The sequence below is a fragment of the Tasmannia lanceolata genome, unplaced genomic scaffold (assembly GCF_043159265.1).
Source record: "Tasmannia lanceolata isolate RefF3 unplaced genomic scaffold, GAP_Taslan_0.1 ptg000020l, whole genome shotgun sequence".
In the NCBI taxonomy this organism is placed as follows: Eukaryota; Viridiplantae; Streptophyta; class Magnoliopsida; order Canellales; family Winteraceae; genus Tasmannia; species Tasmannia lanceolata.
This window is the reverse complement of record NW_027518697.1, coordinates 3,024,297-3,039,034: the sequence shown is the minus strand read 5'-3', so window position 1 is coordinate 3,039,034 and position 14,738 is coordinate 3,024,297. Positions and strand designations below refer to the sequence as shown.

General features: G+C 38.0%; 1 protein-coding gene across 1 annotated transcript; it reads right to left on the bottom strand.

Annotated features, from left to right (window-relative positions):
* Positions 1-1,604: 1,604 nt before the first annotated feature.
* Positions 1,605-14,635, bottom strand: LOC143854147 (plant/protein, putative (DUF3411)). Its single transcript, XM_077363967.1, has 8 exons — positions 14,052-14,635; positions 7,219-7,383; positions 6,912-7,004; positions 6,712-6,827; positions 4,386-4,484; positions 4,003-4,308; positions 3,727-3,891; positions 1,605-2,195 (listed from the first exon to the last, which is right to left on the bottom strand). The coding sequence occupies exons 1-8, from the start codon at positions 14,448-14,450 to the stop codon at positions 1,916-1,918; spliced, it is 1,623 nt and encodes a 540-aa protein (XP_077220082.1). The 5' UTR covers positions 14,451-14,635; the 3' UTR covers positions 1,605-1,915.
* Between the last annotated feature and the right edge of the window lie 103 nt (positions 14,636-14,738).

Genomic DNA, 14,738 nt, shown 5'->3' with positions numbered 1-14,738 from the left:
AAAAATGGAAAGCAAACCTTCAAAAATTGGAACCCATAAAAAAATGGAAACCAAACCCCCAAAAAACCGTAGCATTTTTGTTACTGGGACAAGAAAAAATGATGAATGTATCTCGTTTGGATGGGAGATAAAAATGAAACCCCAAAAAATCCGAACCCTAAAAGTTACTGTTTCTCCCAAAAAAACAATGAGAAAAATTGGATGGGCTTGTAGATCAAGGTTATTCCCAGCCCGATCTTAAGAAAAGATCATTATTTTAACCCAAAAAGAAGGAAAAAAATTGCAGAGGAGGAACCGAACCGCAAAAATGGAGTAGGAGTGCTCACCGGAGAAGGAGAGATGATTCGCCGGAGAAGGAACGGTCGCCGGAGACTGTGTCCAGGGCTTGTTTTGAAGTTGGCACCAATGGGGAAGACGTTATGAGAAGAAGCAAATGTAAAAATCCTATTTCTGTGCTTTATATGTGAAGGCAAAAAAAAGTCTTTTTAACTTTATGACCCATACGCGCGGGAACCAAATTTGAACCAACATTTGCCGATACTTTCAGAAATTTGATACCGAGTCATTTTCCCCATTTTTAATAGAGGGAAAGAGTTCAAAGAACTTTCAAAAAAATTTAAATAAAAATGGTAGATTTTTTATTTTTTAAAAGAATATTTGTAGGAGTTTTATATTGAGTGTCACTTACTAGCTTAGGCCAACAATCGATTGCCACAATCTAAAATGAACAGGGCATTAGTGATCAACGACCTCGATTACTAGTCACTTGCGCCCTTGCATAAAGAGCCGCAAAAGGGCTCGTCGATTACTAGTCACTTGTGCCCTTGCATAAAGAGCCGCAAAAGGGCTCGTCGATTACTAGTCACTTGCGCCCTTGCATAAAGAGCCGCAAAAGGGCTCGTCGATTACTAGTCACTTGCGCCCTTGCATAAAGAGACGCAAAAGGGCTCGTGATTGGATCCACGTCATCAAATGTAACTGATTTTTCTTTTTCAACCAATTTTAAAATGTAACTGAAAATGACGTCGATCCAATGAATAGCCCTTTCGCCGTTCTTTATGCAAGGGCTCCCTTGTATCTATCATTGCTCAAAAAAGAAAGGGCAGTGATAAATCGACCCCCTAATATCTTAAATTGACCCATACAGGGCAGTGCTTAGAGAGAGAGAGAGAGATGGGGTCGATTTATGATATTAGGGGGTCAATTTATCAGTGCCCATAAGTGCTCATGGAAAATTCCAAGGCTTGACCCCTCCAAAAGAACTTTTTTAGATGATGGATACCACTGCCATTTGCAGACCATGATGGATTCTCCAGGATTATCCATATGCCGCCGGACCCACATACGCCATTCTCATCAACAGCTAAGCAAAAGGAAAATGCTACAAAAGATCAGAACCATTGATTTTTCTAGGCCTTGGCATTGGTCCGGGACTAGGACCACATCACATTATGGCCTACCAGATCAACGAGTCTCAGTTACACACATCCCTACTCAAGGGACATGACTTCGATAGTTCGATTGTTCAATTCAATCCTAACCGTCATCACAATCAGACTTCTAGCAAAGTTACAGCTAGAAATAAAAGCATCAAAGCTGAGAGAGATACAAATCAAGTGGCATTTCACTATTGTCTAGTGTTCCATGAACTTCTATAAATCCCGTTTCAAAATCAGAAAACTAGCATTCTATTAAAAAGAATTACCTACTGAATTCTCCCCTCTTCCTCCTCGAAGTACAATGCATTAACTGAAAGCATCTCCTCTCCCTCTTTCCCAAAGTACAATTATTGAACCCGAAGCAAAGCTGCCATGGAGGCAGATGATAGCCAACACAAAGCTGTTTATAGTTTTCGTCCGTTGAAGAATTCTCTTTCGGATACAAAATTGTGACAGCAAAGAGCACGGAAAAGGCATTAGACTGAACTCGCCGTGACCTTTTTCCTGATAATCCTCTTTCGCCGCGTCATGGGTGGTGTGGCAGGATCCCCGTTGTCATTGCCTTGCTTGATACCAAGGAATCCGAGGCCTGAGACAATGGCATTCTTGGAGATGAACCAGTTCCCATCCGATGTCCCGACAGGCTCGGATGGTCTATTGTAAGCCTTCAATACGTTATCTGATTGAACAAGTGGATCTGCTTCCACCCCCAGCCAAGCAAGCCTTGATGTCTCTCCCAGTTGAACATTCAAAATCCTACATGACAGAATCAATAATGGTTAGAATAGAAGAAAACAGATAGCCTATGCACACACGAGTCACATAAAAAAAATGTGCTTTTACGACCCAGATATGTATTTAGTGACAGTGACACGGATGGCCAGTCATCCATTGGCTATTGCCAAATAGATTGAGAATCTTGCTTCTTTCAATGTAAAAAAGGACCCGTTTTTTGCCTCATAGATCGTTAGAAACATCAGAACATGCATAAACAAATGAAGAGAATATATACGAAGAGGAATCTGCACTCCTCCATATCATGATTTTTTTATAGGATGGTTACATCGTATCCCTAAGGAAATAATCAACAAATTCTTCATAAACAAGAGGTTCTAGGAGCAAATCATCAAGGAGAAAGTCCTTGATTGCATTAGCTAGCGGGCAAGAGGAAGAGACAAGTTTAGGGAGTTCGTAGGAGACAATTTTCAGTAGATGCTTTTTGTCTGTTATTCATAGCAAGAAGCCTAAGCCGAAATGTATCATCCAATGGATTACTCTTTCGGTTGGAGAGGATCTGTTAAAGCATAAAAGAATAAATAACGCATTCACCAATAACTTAAGCTTTTGGTGTAAGTGGTTGTTTCACATGGTATCAGAGCAAAGGTCATGAGTTCAAACCTCTTAATGTCAAAAATCCACATGCAATGATCAACCCAAAAGTGGGGCCACATGTGCCACGTGTAGGCCAACCCAAAGAAAGAGGGGCCACACATGAGGATGCTCCATCTGAATTTATAAAGCATCTCAATTCAATCATTGCATCAGAAATCGAGTCTCTTATAGCGGTAAAAAAGATGGAGGCAGCATGGAAACGGATGGCATGGGGCTTTTTGTCAGGTGGTTGAAGAACCAAACATCTAGAACAAGACCACAACACAAAGGCCGATAACATTGGCTATATAGTGAAAGCAATATGCTGTTAGTGAAAGAATAGTGAGAGTAAAATCCCATTCAAAAAGAATTGTAAGTAAAATTATAAAGCTAATGAGACAAATCTAATGCTAAGAAAAGAAAATCCCAGGAGATAGGTCACTTTGGCACCACTTATAATGGAAAATAGTGAAACAAAATCTCACCAAGCAAGAGGCAGTTCAATGCCACAACGACACAGAATACATAATTTGAGTTGACTAAGGGGCACTAAACGAATAAAAGTATTGCCTGAGTATGTTAAGCATGTCAACAAGGTACGGTTGAATATAAAATCATAAGAATATCGAATTCAATCAAGGTATTCATCAGAGAAAATTTTGAAGTTGAAAATTTGCCCCTATCAACAGTTAGTAAACTCAGAATTAATAATATTCATGCATGAAGCATAGAATAACAGCATAGACAATAATATATAATGATACTTCCAAACTTTCCCATGCCCAGAAAAATCTAACTTATGTATTTCAACTTCTACAAAGGTAGTCCAAGAGATTATACAGACAGAGACAACAACAAAGAATAACAAAGATGAGCATTATATGAATGGTGGATGATTCAAGTAGGAGGAGCAGACCTTAATGTGGTGCTAAAAAATATCACCACCCCAAGTACATCAAAGTGGTTAAACATCGCTCTATCAATTCCACACAAAAGCTGATAACGAAGATTTGCATAAAGTCCCAAGAAAGCCCCATATCCGAGAGCATTCGTATTCACAGTTGGTATCGTTACTGACATCCTGCCATACAAAGTAAAGGTTAATAATTATGGAAGAATGGTGTAACTCAGGAAAGTGAACAGTATAAAAAATGGAAGACATGAATGGGAGCATGTTTAATGTGGTGTGTACCTCCCCTCCTTCTTAGTGGCAGAAATTTTAGACAAAGCACCTTGGACTGCTCCGGCAGCTAATCCAACCATACAAAACTCTGCGGCCTTATAAAAGAAAGAGTGAATCCTTTTCTGCAAATCAAATTCTCGTAGAGGGTAGCTCTTTTCGAAAATATTGTTGGGAAGCTTCTGCAAGGTATTTTGCAAGTCAAACTGGAATGTATTTCCATACGAACGACAAGGAGCAAGTGACCAAAGAAGAAAAGCATTGCAGGCTGACACTGTCAGCACGTTAATAAGTGCCAGATCCCATTCTTGCTTTATCCTGGAAAAAAAAACCTAATAAGTACCATATTCAAATAGAATTTCATTTTGTTTCTTGTTAATCAAAGAAGAAAATACCTTCCTTTGCGATTCTTCAACTCCCACCAAACAGAACAACTAATTGTGGTAGCTTGTTCTAGAAGCAATTTATATAAAAAAGATGGATCTGCAATCATCCTGCATGGTACATGAAGGTTCAACAAGAAACCAATGAATAACTAAACATAAAATGGTAACAGACCATTCATTTTTTGGAGATACTGGAGGAAGAGTCAAGAAGTGCATTCTTATTCCAATTATCATGATATGAAACAAATAATAGTTTCCTATGCAGTCAGAAATTCTAAAATGGGTGCTTGACTGTGTCCGATAATTCAGTATTATTATTAAGTGTAAAAAGCATGTCAGACCATTATGGTTTCCTAGCTGGCTCCTCCATACAAAGGGGTTGTACTGGTTACAGCACTTCTGCAGAGCACCAAGTCCCCTACAAGCTTTCAGACCTCACGGACTCCCCTAATTTCAATAAGTTCCACTCATATTTAATCATCTTCACCCATTCTCAAAGTTGATCCCTATCACAAATTTTTGTGGATGATCACTCGTGCGTGACTTCCTCCTCAGACTCAAATGAAGGAAAGATTTGATATTCTGTCTCATATTTTATCTATAGTTTAAATGTCCTTGGTAAAAATGTGTGGTCTTTCCTCACAAGACTTTCAAAGAAGTTTTTCTTTTGGATGGAAGACTTTCAAAGTTATCATGCACATTATGGTATTTTACAATAAATACCTTATGCACATACTCCACAACAAAATGGAGTAGCTCAGCGCAAACAACGGCATCTCCCTAAAATTGCTAGGACATTGAGTGTTCCAAAGATTTATTGGGAAGATGCTGCGTTAAAAGCTTATTACTTGATTAATTGGATGCATCCTGTGTGAGATGCATCCTTATTCCATTCTATTTGCTGACAGGCCCCTTCTTGTCTCTCTCCTAAAGTATTTGGTTGCGTATGCTTTGTTCATTCTTTGATTCAGGTCTAGATAAATTGTTTCCTTGCCAATAAATTTTCTCTACTGTGACAGCTAGATGTGAAGAATGTCTTTCTTCATGTGACTTACCATCTCAATCAAATCACTAAGCGTATCTACCAGTACGACGTATACGCATGTGATTTTTTCTGACCATCAGTACGGGGGGTCCGAACTATCCTCCCTCCCGAATCCAATATGTATCGGCTGATACGGATACATATTGTCGGCCGATATGGATATATATTGGTCGATATTTTTGAACCATGGGAAGGAGTGCCTAACTCTTCTTACATTTCTTAAACTTGATTAGTCTTATTTTCAAATTTCTTTTGTTTCTCATGTTTCCATCTAAGCCTTCGATACTTCATTATAGTTATATCCATCTAAAATATGTTCCACTACTATGCTTTCCCCAACCAAACTTGTTGCATCACGTCAAGGGCCTCAAAATTGAATATATTAGAATATCCATAGTTTATACACACATTAAACATGACACTCTAAATAGAACAACTCAACTCAACAAAGCCTTTGTCCCAAACTAGTTGGGGTCGGCTAAATGAATCCTTTAGAAAAAGTTCATGAAGAACGTAAAAGAAATCTACCCGGCTCTAATCCTGGTTCTAGTTGGGTTCTTCTACGTGGATCATTTTCTTTTATTCTATCCTATCCAAGGTCATGTTCTCTGTTATTTTCCTAGCTATCAAGTCTTTCCTCAATGTTTCTACCCAAGTTGTTTTCGGTCTGCCCCTACCTCTTTTTACTCCATCAATTTGGCACGAGTCGCTTCTTCTCACCGGAGCATCCAAAGGCAAACGTTGGATATGCCCAAACCATCTTAAGCGGTGCTCTCTCATCTTCTCCTCAATTGGAGCCACCCCCCACCTTTTTACAAGTGTGGGGGAGGCTCCAATTGAGGAGAAGATGAGAGAGCACCATGTGAAAAATAGAACATGAAATTTTTTTTATCCATTTTTGTGCGCATCACAATGTGAAAAATTATCAGCAGATACTTTTCTTCAATATAAAGAGGTTAAAAGTTAGAAATATAAAAACATAAAATACAAAAACATCTAGAACACATATGAGGAATGATGTGGACACTCATCTCACTGAAAATACTAATCAGAGACACCTTGATTGGGGTCATATAGCTAGGCCGACTAAAATGAAATCAGCAATTTAGATTGTTTGTGTTTAAGGGTGGACCTTGGTGTAGAAGCTAATCAGAGCACACCTATTTATTCTGCAGTGAACACCTGCCGCCCAACAAACAAGGAGTGACTCTGATTAGCTCCTACACCAGGGCCCACCCACACACCCATCCTCATACATAAACTGAACTTGATAGCCTAATATATATTTACCTGCCAATGAAAGCCCTAGATATTGCTTGAGGAAGAGCTCGAGAAATAAACCTAGCAGTGGTCGGTCTGGCATTGATTGAAAGGAACCTTACCATCTGAGCCGAGCTCACCAAACCCTGAAAGTCGAAAATTACAGTGAATTTTTCGATTAGGTGTCTTCTACATTCAAAAGGAAACAAACGACAGAAGTAGGACCTTACCATTTCATAAGCTTGGCGAAGGCCAGCAGGTAAATCCATCATAGTCTTATACCACTCCTGTAAGACTGCATCTACAAATTTCCGATCGAAAAGCTAGCAACAAGTACAAAAATAATCAAAGCATCTCCAACTTCAATAAGAGACATGCATGGGTCATGAACTCGCCAACTTTATTATTGAACAAAAATATATATGAACAAGTACAAAAATAATCAATGAATCTACGACTTCTAAAAGAGACATGTATAGACATACGTGGCTCATGAACACACCAACTTTATTATTGAACAAAAAAATATGAACCAACCTCTTGAAGAAAAAGTCGCATCCGAAATAACCCGCCTTCCTCTCCTTCATCTCCTTCCTCAAAGTCACCAAAGTAATCATCATCGTCACCACCATCATCTCCTCCATCGCCTCCACCATGACTATTTCTCTTTCCAATATCTCCACCCCCTCCACCAATTGCTGTCTGCAGCACCAAAAAAATCATTAGTCAGACTCAGAGAATAAGCTAAACATGAAGTAACTTACATGGAAACAAATGATAACAAATTTGGAAAATATTTAGGCCAATCACTTCATGTAAGTAAAATCTTGCATTAAATTATGAATTTTACTGATACTAAAGAGTGTTCGGTGTACGCAATTTGTGTTGAAATTCCGGCCTTTCATTTTGCAGTTTATGAGTTATTTATGACCCACCAATTTGAAAGGGAAAATATTTAATTTTCAAGAATTATTTGGTAAAAAATATGCAGAATCAGTACTAGATATCCATCAACAAAATTTCAGTGAGTCAACAAACTTCTCAAGTGTAAAAATATTGATGATGAAGAAGACAAACAAATCTTTTCTTTTTTTAAAGTGACAATATATTCATATACTGAGATCATTACAAAAAACAGAGGGGACCAGGAGTCCCCCTGATTACATCATATGAAAGGCATAGGACTGATTCTTATACCCAAAAGAAAACCTACTGTGTCTACAAGGAGACATTACATTTCCACAAATTAACTTAATCTTCACCAAAAAATACTGTATCTTAGCCCAATCATTCATAAAAACATTTCAGATACCCTTGCACCCTAGCAAAAATAGATTAATAGAGGATAATTCCTCAAGCACCGAAGGACCAAAGTCCCTCAAGCACACTCAGATAATCCCATTTACCATCCACTTCCTCAATTAGGGTAAAGGGTTCTGTAACCAGACCATTAACAGCTTTCCCCCTTCCAAAGACGACAAAAAATCTTAAACAATATAAAGACCAAGTTAACAATCAATAAAACTAATGATCTCCTATCAAAGAATTTGCAGAAAAAAATCTTCCCATGGCCAAAGCATGAAGCAACATTCAAGTATTCAATTAAGCCATGCAAATAACTGTCAATAAATAAGAGACAGACCTGTTATAAAAATAAAAAAAAAGACCCCATACTATTAACAGCTCAAAGCCCACAAGGCAAGGTAAAGCCAAATTGCAAGAAATCGAAAATTACAAATCTAAACCAACTAAAATAAAATTCACAATGTAAGTATAGAGTACTATAGACTATAGACCTTAATATACAGTGGCAATATTTTAGATCCGCCACTTTAACAAGATTAAAAACAGGACAAAATATATTGACGAAGTGATACATTAATGATGAGAAGATTCTTACATCTAAGTGAGCATTCTGAGGCATGTTCGTTGACCACAATGGAATTGACGTAGGACTAATCTAAGGAGGGACTGCTAGGAGGATTGGAAAGGCTTTCCATTGGATTTCCTAGGTGAACTAGATGGAATCCAATAGAGGAATTTGAAGAAAAATAAATTGAGAATTTTTGGATTTAGAAAAGTGCCAATTTTTAGTAACTGGCCAGAAGATCGGAGCAGCCCCAACAGTCCAACCGTTGGATCCCATCCAAATTTAGGTATATGATAGGGAATCAAGAATTGAAGACAATATCAAAACTTGAAACTAATCGGATCAGGGAAAAGATTAATCTGGAGATTTCTTTAAATCATACAATAACCCAGATTTAGATTTGGACCTAAATCAAGATTCAGCCGGTGGATCAAGCTGTAAATTGGTCAAGGGTGTCGGTTATTAGAGAAAACCCTCAAAACTTTAGCTTGATCTGTCAATAAGTTATGTGGCTAAGATCACTCAATTGGTATCGGTTGCATCATACCAACAGTCCAACAATTGAAAATGCAGAAATTTATGATCAAAGAAGTAAAAAATGAAGAAGATCAAAGTATACAGAAGAATGGAGGATTGATGATGGTGGTAGAAAATTGAAGGAAAAAGCAAGAACTAACTTAAAACAAGATAGGTGTTAGGGCAATGCAAGGATATTCAAGGGTCTAAGGGAGCCCAATACCTGGTGATTGCATTATCTATCTAATGGGTCAAAACATTAGAACCTTTTAGATTTGTATCGGCATTCGATTCGTGGCATGGGTGGAGAGAGATATGCACCACCTCTACCAATAATCGTAAAGTGGTACAAGCATGGTCCCCTCCACCTCAAGGGACCTTCAAATTGAATTTTGATGGCTCCAGTCTGGGAATCTGGGACGTACAGGTTTGGTGGGCTATTAAGAAATGAGAAAGGGGATGTCATTTGGGCATTCAGTGGGCCATAGGGGTGGCAGACTCAAACGAGGTCTAAGTTCGAGCCATCCACCAAGGAATTTATTTTCTGTAAAGTGTAGACATGAATAGGGTGGTGGTAGAAGGGGACTCTCTCAATGTCATAAGGTGACTATGAGACTCAGATATGGTACATCTTGGAGATTTGCAACACTATTTGATGATTCAGGACAGGGTTGGAACCTCTTCGATATCTTTCAATCATATAAGGCGGACACCAAATGGAGAGACAGACAAGATTGCTAGAGTGGGTACATAGGGAAACAGTGAAGCTTTTCAACTTTCGCCCTCCATAGCTGCTAGTGTTTTCGTCTTTATTTCTTCTGTATTTTTTCGGCTCTATATGCCCTCTCTTTGTATCCTTTCGGGACCTCCTCAGTCTTCGTTTTTCAATGAATTTATCCTTACCATTCAAAAAAAAGATAGATTTAGGGCATCACACCACTAACATGCCATGGAATCACTCAATGGTATCACTCCAAAGGATCAAGCACACCCACGATCTAGAGGTTAGGAAATCACTTCAACGTCCAAGCAAAACTTCCATTTTCATTTATCATCATCATATCAGTTCCAGGCCTTGGGATTTATAATATATAGGGAAACCCCAACAAAAATATGGCATGGACTCTTGTCTCCTAAGCAACTTCTAATTCTAGGCTTTCTAAAATAAACCAGCCACGAACTGTTCTAATTACAATAAAAAAAGCTACTAATATTTGCACTGCAATATTTTGATAATGGCCCGAACTCACCTTGTCTTTTATTATTTAATTGGCTGCCAAAGGATATTACAAATCCCAAAAAGCTCTCACCAGCCAATTAAATAATAAAAGACAAGGGGAGTTTGGAACCCTTCTAAAGGTTTCTGGCATGATTTCTTTGCTTAGCTTTGGTCGTATATGGTCCCCATCAAGAATATGGCGAGAATTAGTATCCTTATCAGCTAAAAGTGTGGGTCAATGTAGGCACTTTATGAAAACATCAAGGCACTTTATGAAAACATCATTCTATTGGTATTTCCAAAATGGCGTTTTAAAAAGCATCTTTAGAGCTTACAACTTAGGACTTGAAGTTTTAACTTTTATAAGCTTTCTTCTCTCCTTTTTTTCCCCCAAATCTTTAAAATTGCAACTTAGGTTAAGTTTATAAATATTAATAGTTTTCCTTTTTTTTTTAGCTTTACCCATAGGAACGGCTCTTTTCTCCATTTTTCTCTTGGATTGACAACGGCGTAGTTCTCTCTCTAACGCCCCTAACATGAATTATGAAGTCCCGTGGAGAGAGAGAGAGAGAGAGAGAGAGAGAGAGATTAAACCCTGACCTATATATTGTTTTTTGAAAGGTAACTAACAATTTTATTAAAGGAAAAAAAGGAGGGGGAGGAGCTGATCCCTCAACAAGACAAGGAAAGGAGAAAAGGAAAAACCAAAGAACACGGGCCACATTTTGTCAAAACAGTGAGATTTTATTAATGAAAGGTGACAAATAGAACAAAAACTAACAAATATCTAAAAAAGAAAAAAAAATGAAAGCCAGCTACAAACGAGGCATCTCATGCCAAGGTAACAAGATAAAACAAGAAACACAAAAAATTGCGAAGCGATCAGTAAAAGGGTTGCTTCACAGTAGATATGGGAGAAGTAGCACTCCACATTCCTCAAAAGATCAACAATCTCCTAAACAAAGACGTGAACGTCCAAGGAGAATGAGCCTCATTCCCAGAAACTTCAATTATAATCCAAGTAATGGTATCATTCAAAAATAATAATAATAATGCCATTCAAAAATAATAATAATAATACTCCAAGTAATGACCTAATTAATTGGGTTATTACATTGTTAAAAATAAACTCATTTCTATCCTTCCACATAATCCAAATAGCAAAGGTACGAGTATATTTTCCAAAGGGAGATAAGTCTACTATTATTTCCCGTCCTACACCACCATTTCCGCAGGTCCTTCCAAGATGACACAATTAATATTGAAAAATTTTTTAAAAAGTAGTTCCAAATTTGAACAGTTCGGGTACGATGAAAAAATATATGGAAGACTCCACCAAAAAACTGCAATGCACACAATCACAAGCCACACAATTTCGTCTAATGACAAGCTGGTCGTCGGTAAGAATTTTATCATGATGAACAAAACAATGAGTGCATTGGCTCTAGGAGAAGCATAGAAATTCCAAACTTTGGGAATTTTGACCGGCGGTAGACCCAAAGATTTTAGCATAGAAACATTCGACAGAGAATTCACCACTTTGCTCCAGGGACCAAACCAGCTCATCATCGTAATGTTCAAGCAAAAAATAGTGGGAGCAAACCAAAGAGGAAATTTGTGCGAATTCATTCACAATTATGAGGGAATTATCCTCATGCAATAGCGGAGTTATTACTATAAGATTCTTCGACCCCTCAAAGTAATTCTCAATCGAAGCTCTAAGGTTTGATAGCCAGGTAAAAGGTTGGGAAAAGAGGAAGCCAATAGTTTACCCCCACCAACCCATCCAAAAGAAAAAAATTGCTCCATTGCCAACACAAAAGAAAAGCCAAGAGAAGAAATATCGAAAACTAACTTCTAGTTCTTCCAAATTGGACACCCAGTAGCGTCACAAATTGGCAAATTGATGAAAATCTCGACATCCCAACCAAGCTGGAACTCGATGGCCTCCATAGACTCGCGCTCCACTCCAGCCTTTGCCAATCTGTCCGCGACTTCATTTGCAGAATGCCTCCTGTGAGTAAACTTCGGATTAAGGATTTTGCAAAGGTCCCACTTTTCTGTGATGATGCTATCTAGATTCCACAGACCTGGCGCTACACCACTAGCCCACGCTAAGACATTAGACGAGTCACCTTCAATAACCAAAGGAAAGTGAAGCTTTCCTTTCATGAAACATTTAAGTCCCCAAAGAAGGGCTCAAGCCTCAGCTTCGTTGCATCCACAAATTCCGACTGCGCCGGAGGAGAAGATTTTGTCGTCATTATTGTCCCTAAAAAAATCGCCAATCCCTGCACATCCCGGATTTCCCTTGGCCCTACCATCAAAGCTGGGATTCATAGTCATTACTTAAATTTAAATTTAATTTTCATATATGAAGACACTTTCTTTAAAATTCAAATTACAGTTCACGGGCTGGATCTTTTTTGCTTCTAGTGTTCTACGAAGAGTCCTGGTAAGTGTTGGTTGATTTTTCCATTTTCCGTTGCTACTTGCATTTCTCCATATCTCTGCATTAGAATTGCCCTTTACAATCAGTAGCGGGAGCTGAAAGTCATTCAAGATCCATCAATTCCTTCAGATGAAAATAATTAAGGGTCTAATACAGGGATCTCAAAACAATGTAAGAATAATGAAAGTGCAACATAGATGGTGTGAAAACAGTTTTTTAGAATTTAAGTTTTACAATTCGAGATGACATATCAACAAGTAAAACTACCTAAAGGAATTCAATATTGTTGACCATACGAAGGATCCTGATCGCAACCATTTGAATAAGAAGTGGATGAAACCATGAAAGATGTGATTTTTACTCTGGTTGCTCCATTACAAGAAAGTTATGCAACCTATGTTTCCAATATCCAAAGTCTTGCACTCTTCATCTATTCCAATAACAATCCATTCAACAACAAAGTGAATATGAAAATAAACCAGATTGACCTTCAGCACCTAGTGAATGCTATTAAACGTTACAGCCCTAAGAACAAAGTGACTATGAAAACTAACCCCAACAAATTTCAATAACCATTAGCTTCCTAACAACAAACAACACAACTCAAGTAAAACAGAAGTCTTAGCCCATCTATGCCTAGTAAAGCATAACTCAAGCATTAGTGTCAACGAGAAACTCTGAAAATCACATCAAAGTCATTTCAAACTTACCAAGTGTCAAACCAGCCCAAATCGCTATTCACTTATAACACTTACTTTCGACAACAAATCGATGTTACAGGAGTTAGAATAGATTAATAAACGTAGAATTATCTAAGACCCTATGATATAACATACACACAACAGAACATATAAAACTACTCAACGCAAACACCTTAAAACCCACAAAGCAACAAATGGGCATCCTTCAACTAGAAATCCACCATCTATATCAACTACAAACAAAGTTGTAAATTTTAGCCGAAATATTTCGGTTTCGGCCTAAACGAGTTATGCCATGAATCGGATTTTTAGAGGATTTCGGTGAAATTTGAAATTTTCGTTTTCATCCTTATTTACAAGATTTCCAACTAAATGCTATAGATTTCCACCGAAATTTTAAAAATTTCCACCAAATTGCCGAAATTTCCACGAAAAATTTTAAAATACCGAAATTTGTAACCTAATTTTACATGATTTCGGCCGAGAATTTCACCAATACGACACTAAAACCGAAATTTAGAACCTTGACTAGAATTCAGTAATTAAACCTAGAACTTCCCAATCAAATTTTAAAAGAAAAATAGAGAGAGATAGAGAGAGAGAATTACGTACTTCGGGGCCCGATCTGGACTGCTTCTGGGAAATATCTAGCTTGGATTTCTCAACGGTAACCGCCCCAAATGCACCGTACTGTCCTCCTTTCATAACAGGGGCAAAAAGAGTAGAAGAGGAGGTGGACCCAACAGTGATTGAATTTGGGGAGGAGTTAAAACATCGTTCTAGGGTTTCCTTGATAGGGTCTGATTCTACCAAACCCGAAGAAGAAGATGATAAAGAGATTGAACAGCTCTTAATGGCTCTTGAAATTGGTATGGCAGGATGGACTTTGAAGAGAGGAGGAAGAAAGGGATTATGATGGGATAGGGTTTTGTTTTGTAGAATTGAGTGATTGTGAACGTTGAGGAGTGGCATGATTTGTGATGTCTGAAATACTGCGTGTGGTAGAGACATCTTACTTTTCCCTTTACCTTCTCCTTTTTTCTCTCTTTTTTCTTTCAAATATTTTGTCTCAGGGTTTGCCCAAAACAATCCTTAGAGGAAAAGAGATTGGAGGAAGGAGAAGTATGGTTGAAAAGAGGATTTGGTATGAAGGTTATGCTTCTTTTTGATAAGAGAGAGAGAGAGAGAGAGATGAAAACGAGGTATTAAGATCTAAGAATAGAAGATCGTAATGCTAGGGTTAGATGCGATTGCCATTTTGTGAGTTGAGTTGGGAAATTTGGGCACTCCTCACTTTAT

Coding starts and splice junctions, on each gene's coding strand:
- LOC143854147 (XM_077363967.1), bottom strand. CDS start 14,450: ATGTCTCTACCACACGCAGTATTTCAGACATCACAAATCATGCCACTC. Junction 7,384..14,051: donor AGTCCAGATCGGGCCCCGAA/GTACGTAATTCT, acceptor TTGGTGCTGCAG/ACAGCAATTGGTGGAGGGGG. Junction 6,828..6,911: donor TTCGCCAAGCTTATGAAATG/GTAAGGTCCTAC, acceptor TTCGACTTTCAG/GGTTTGGTGAGCTCGGCTCA.